The 5691-nt window shown below is 34.4% G+C and overlaps 1 protein-coding gene across 1 annotated transcript; it reads right to left on the minus strand.

Annotated features, from left to right (window-relative positions):
• Positions 1 to 2560: 2560 nt before the first annotated feature.
• Positions 2561 to 3911, minus strand: LOC123562620 (uncharacterized). The gene is made up of 3 exons (XM_045355243.2): positions 3737 to 3911; positions 2986 to 3516; positions 2561 to 2724 (listed from the first exon to the last, which is right to left on the minus strand). Exons 2-3 carry the CDS (start codon positions 3387 to 3389, stop codon positions 2565 to 2567), a joined length of 564 nt encoding a protein of 187 aa, XP_045211178.1. The 5' UTR covers positions 3390 to 3516; positions 3737 to 3911; the 3' UTR covers positions 2561 to 2564.
• Positions 3912 to 5691: the final 1780 nt, after the last annotated feature.

Below are 5691 nucleotides of genomic sequence, written 5' to 3' on the forward strand. Positions count from 1 at the left end.
TACAATACTAGTAGTTAACATAATATATCCCAAAAGATATGAATAAAAAGGTTTCAAGTTCATTATTTTAATACATGCCTGCTTGCTGAAAACAAAAAGAAGAAAGAATAAATATTGTCGCTAAAAGAGCTCATCGTTTGCTTCTGAAAAAGCATCTGTCCCACTGATTTTAACGGTTGTTCATATTTTGACCGCTTACATGTCAGAATACTAGTTGCTTTTTTTCTACATCGTCCTTTTTCATGTTTCCCTCTGATGCCGCCACTTAATTTATTAATACAAATGTATACTTTTAAGCATTTTTGCCAACTTGTCTTACGCGTCTTGATTTTCTTTTCGCCTATCAATAATCCTTATAATCCTTATATGAGCATTTGTGAGACCAAGAAAAAGAATTATTCAGTCTAATCTTGATGATATTCTAAATGTTGATTGCGACTGACGAGTTCATGCTCCTGAAAATGATGCAATATCGTCATCGCGCGATAGTCGTTACAAAGTTTATGGACCTTGAAAGCGGAACACTTGACTCATGCGGCTTCGATAAATACTAGAGAGTAACACTGCAAAACGTGTAGCACTAGATTATGGTTATATCTCCAGAACGCAGGCCGCTGAAAATGTTATTGCGTCACTATGAGAAGTGTATATAGTGCATGGTCCCGGAAAAAGAGCTATGCAAAAAAGCGAACATTTCGTAAGCATTTTTCTTCAGATTACGGCGAAGGGTCAAGAAAACTAGCTGCCGAAAATGTGGCAACGTCATCAGCAAAAGATAAATTATTTAGTGCGTGGCACTATGTTTACAAATTTTGATAGCAAATTTTATTAGAACTTGAAGATTAAATTCCCATTGAGACGTTCCAGTCAAGATTTTTAACGTAACAATTTGCGATAAAAAGCACTGAAGCTAACAGTAGGTACGAATGCTGGCCGGCAGTCAAATAGGTATCGATGTTGTCTCCATTCATAATTTATTATTCTAACACAATTACCATTGAAGGTGTATAATATAACATGCGGCACTTCTTGTAAATACTATTAGACGACATGTTTCATGATTTTGCTTTCTTTTAGAATAAAGGAAAAGCATCAAAAAGTACGATATGTTATAAAAATGCTGAAAGACAAAGAATTAATAAAAGAAATCCAGATGAGCCGTACATATACTTAATGCCGGAAGAGAAAGCAACAAAACGAATACCGAATTAAATACTTTGAACAGTGGCACATTATCCGGTCGTGAATTAGGGAATCCGCTATATATACGTTTAAAATGAGATTGAGAAAAACCTAAATTATTAATAGAGACAAATCAATGTTTAAATGTACTTGGATCTTCAATTGTGCTTGCTAGTAACAATTGACAGCTCTACGATTTCGATACAACTGAAATATGCCGTAAACATATGGAAAACCTTCTTTAATAAATTTGAGTCCGTGAGATAAGACAGGTTGTATGTACTAAAATGAATGTTGTCCTGACAATGTCAAATTGTATGGCAAAGATTTGAGTTCTTCAATATCATTAAATTTACTACATTTCTGATAGAATAATCTTACTATAATAATTTTCAGTTAGGTCATTCCAGGACAGGTCCGATAGGGATTCAAAATCAAGTCTCCCTGTTTAGAAGTCCAGTAAATGCGAACTGTGAATTCATTATAAAAAGGTAATTTAGGTATGTTTTGGTCTTAATGTTTAAAAGTATATCTTCGAAACACCGAAATATTTGAAAAACGAGCAACATCATTACCAACAATCTACCTGACCATTACATATTATGACGTACTGTCCTGTACGATTCTCAAAACTGTGTCCCCCTTTAGAAATGAGTACCATTTGTAAAGAAATAAAAATAAGCAATAGCAGAAAACTACGTTCAACGCAGTTATGTGAAATTTTAGCTCTGGGACATTATTGCAAATGCACCGAAACGAAAACATATGTAACATTTCGTTGAAAATGGTGAGTTTCTAAAGGCGCTGAACTGTCCGAAAGTGTGGCCCCTTTATGCAGCTCCTTTCCGGTTTTCTATATAAATATTATTAAACTGACAATTGTTGTGTAGAGTAATATACATGTTTTATATGCTGTTAAATTTTCACATGAAACAACCTTTTCTTTCTATGATCTGGTATTGTTTGATTTTTTTTTCTCAAAATGTTAGGCTAAAATATAAAAAATGGAATCTCCACAGGTCGCTCAACAATACAAAAACGAAAATGTTTCAGGCTCGGTTTGATTGAGTCTGTTTATGAACGGTAGTGGAAATGCATGCTACCTAAGTCTTAAATTCATTTCTACTGGTAAATGTATTAAGGGATACCTTCGACTTCTACAAGCGCATGTCTTTCATGACCTAAGCTGTTATTTGAGTTCGCTCCTGTAGTTTGAATTTACTCGAAATCACTTTTAAATTTGTCAAAAAAATAATACTTTAATCTTTGTCGAAGACGTCAGGAATTTGAAACTAGTTGTTTGCATTGTTTTGTTACTGCTAAAGTAGTATGAAGAACAAACAATGTTTTCAACCGTCTTTATTTCTTATTTTTTTACACAATTATCCCACAACTTGCGGAGAATGTCCATTGCCGTGGAAATTATTGTAGAAGTGTCCGATTGTCGTCAGTGTAGATGAGTCGTTATGAAGAAGACTAGCAGCTGGATTTATGAATCCATTATCGAATATTCGCTTTACTCTAGCCATAAACCATGAATATCTAAAACAGTGAATTTTATATAGCAACAAATATTCATCTGGATATATTTAGACCGCTTTTATTCATTACCAAATTCAATTTCAACCAGTAATCTGTCTGTCGTTGACCTTTAATCTTTTAAATAACTTGCTAGAACAGGCCCAAGAAGCAACACTATCGTACTGTACAAAATTAGGACATAAAACCTATTAGCAGAAGAGAGTATTGACCTTATACCGATATTACCATGTTTTGTACAACAACTAAAATATGACAGTTTACCTAAATACGTAATTTGCAGCCTCTAGCTTTGGTAGCAGTGTTTTCATCAAATGTAATTGTTGATGTTCATCTGTGGATCGTGGACACGCAAACTCCGTCAACCAGATAAGCTTGTTGTATTTGTGGTACAGCTTTTCCAAATACGACATGATATGATTGGCATTACAGCTATATGCATGCGCAGCAACATAGTCTATTCGGCAGCCATTGCAAATCCGGAAGAATTCATCGTACCATTGGAAATTATGATGCGCAGCGGCAGGACTTACTATTGGTTTCCCATGAGAGTGCTTTTCAATTTCTGGCCAAAGGTCAGCAACAGCTTGTGGAGTCATATTAGTCTGAACTGCTTGTTTCGGCTCGTTCAGAACTAAAATAAATGGGGCGTTGCTGGAAACGTTCATGTGTATGGCACCGTTCTACTTCGATTTCCAGATAAGTGGCACAAATTGAGGAATGTGGTGGGTGGATGCTGGGCACACGTTTGTCACGGCATTATGGTAAGTGGAGAGATCGTTCTTATAGTCATACCTTTTGAACAAATATATTTGAATTCATCAGTACTTGCTACCTATATATTTAGTAATTTTGTGACATGCTACATCGTTGATTTTTTTTAAGTGGCTAGAAATTATTTTTCCTTTATACTAAACATACTTAAATTATTTTCTGGTTTTGTTTCAAATAGAAAATATCAATTTTTTTGTCCAATATTTTTTTTATGCAATGACAGAAAAGATATAATGCTTACCACCAAGAAATGTTATTGAGAGATAGGAAGTCATTGCAGAGTAACCCAGAACCCCACGCAGCAACACCTTTCTTCTTAGATCCACACACAAAGCTAGTATGCAAATATACACATAGAAAACAGACAAGAATAGCTTTGTAACTTGTCATCTTGCTGTCTCTATCTATCGAAGTAAGTCAGTTCTTTCCTTATCGCTTATTATTCATAGATGACTGAATACTAAATATGAATTCCTTTTAATGGAGATAAGTCAATTAAAAAAAATTCTAGTACATTTGATTGCATCTAGGCAAACGTACCTAAAAACTGGATATATTCTTGAATGTCTTAAAATCTCATAGTCGAATATAAATTAAATTGTCTACATGATTATGAGACACACAAGTCAATTATACAAATTCCGACATGAAATATTGGAATGATTTTTTTCTTTCCATATTTTTGAGACACTAAGCAGGGTTTTCTGGTGAATTTTCTACATGTTGAAAAGGGACATGTTTCACAAAAGTTCGTTAGTTGCATTCTAATTTCTGACCTAAGTATGGACTTTTGGAAAGCATTATAACATGTATCATTTCAAATACGCAATTTTATGACAGATCTAACATAATTTTGGTCGGCTTAGATTCTAAGAATATCAGAATAGTTAAAATGATTTTTCTTAAAATGATGTTCGTGAAACATCTTGCTCTTAAAAAAGATAAAAGGTAAGGTTAGATTTCTCGGAAGAACAAGCACCCCAAACACAGTCATAAAGTCATGCAATTTAGGCCCACAACAAAAGTTCTAACTCTGTCCAAGTAATGTTCGTGAAACGGGTCCGATGCACAGTAAAGCTAAACAGAGAAGTCGAAATCAGACACATATATTTAGCACATGCAAAATATGTATACGGTTGTACAGAAGTCTTATTATTTTTTTTCTGTTTTTTTCTTTTTTATTACCGCCAGTATCAAATACCGTATTGCTTAATTTGAAGCTTTGAAAATAAATGCTCCTTTTTCATGTGATTTTAAGTGCAACAGTTTAACGCATAATGTTGAAATATTTTGAACATATATATTTATAACACAGAAACATATCAAGGAAAGATCAAAACGCGTGTTTCGTATTGTAAGATATATAGGCCCGAACACTAGAAAATATAGTCCTGTTATCCTGATTGAAAAGGTTTTGGCCGTAAAACGTGCACTGCCTACATCTCAATTGAAGCTCTGCAAATCATACAGAAATACATTACGGCAATTACTCGATATAATTCAGTCAATTATGTTCGATATATTCTAATTTGCATACTAGTAAGTGTCTCGGAGATATCTTAGGAAAGAGATAATTCTGTGGGCTATTTTCGTGCCGAGTCGATAACGGATCACCCAAAGAATGTCACGTAATAATAAATTTGACGCTTAAGTTAAAATTGCTTTTCTATGAATGATAAATTTACCAAAGGTGGAACGTATTCAAGGACAAGACCTTCACAAAATGGTGCCATGTACGTCCGAGTTTTAGATCAGAGAATGAGGAAGTAAAAATTAAGACAAAATGTGTGTCTATGAGGGATTTGACCATGATGTGACCTTGAACTTTGACCTTCCATCCAAAACCATGTGTCCTGCAAAATCGTCTTATCGGTATCTACCTATATGCCAAGTTTAAAGTCAATACCTTGAACGGTTACGACACGTAATAGACGAACAGCTTTTGACCTTTGAGCTCAGTTTGTGTTATTGACCTTTGACTTACAAAAACGGTTCATGCACTCTTCACAGCATCTATCACAACCTACCTATATGCTAAATTTAAGGTCAATACCTTGAATGGTTGTTAAGTAATGTTGCGGACACGAAATATAACGGATAGATTTCACATTATAACTCCATTTATTACCGTGACCTTTTACCTATCGACCAGATTTTTATGCTCTGCACATCTCTTTATTGCCACCTACCTACATG

The sequence above is a fragment of the Mercenaria mercenaria genome, chromosome 2 (genome assembly GCF_021730395.1).
Source record: "Mercenaria mercenaria strain notata chromosome 2, MADL_Memer_1, whole genome shotgun sequence".
Lineage (NCBI taxonomy): Eukaryota > Metazoa > Mollusca > Bivalvia > Venerida > Veneridae > Mercenaria > Mercenaria mercenaria.

Bases quoted from the DNA above. Each gene is read 5' to 3' on its own strand.
- LOC123562620 (XM_045355243.2), bottom strand. From the start codon at position 3,389: ATGAACGTTTCCAGCAACGCCCCATTTATTTTAGTTCTGAACGAGCCG. The intron at 2,725-2,985 runs GTAAACTGTCAT...TCACTGTTTTAG, and splicing joins GCTGCAAATTACGTATTTAG to ATATTCATGGTTTATGGCTA.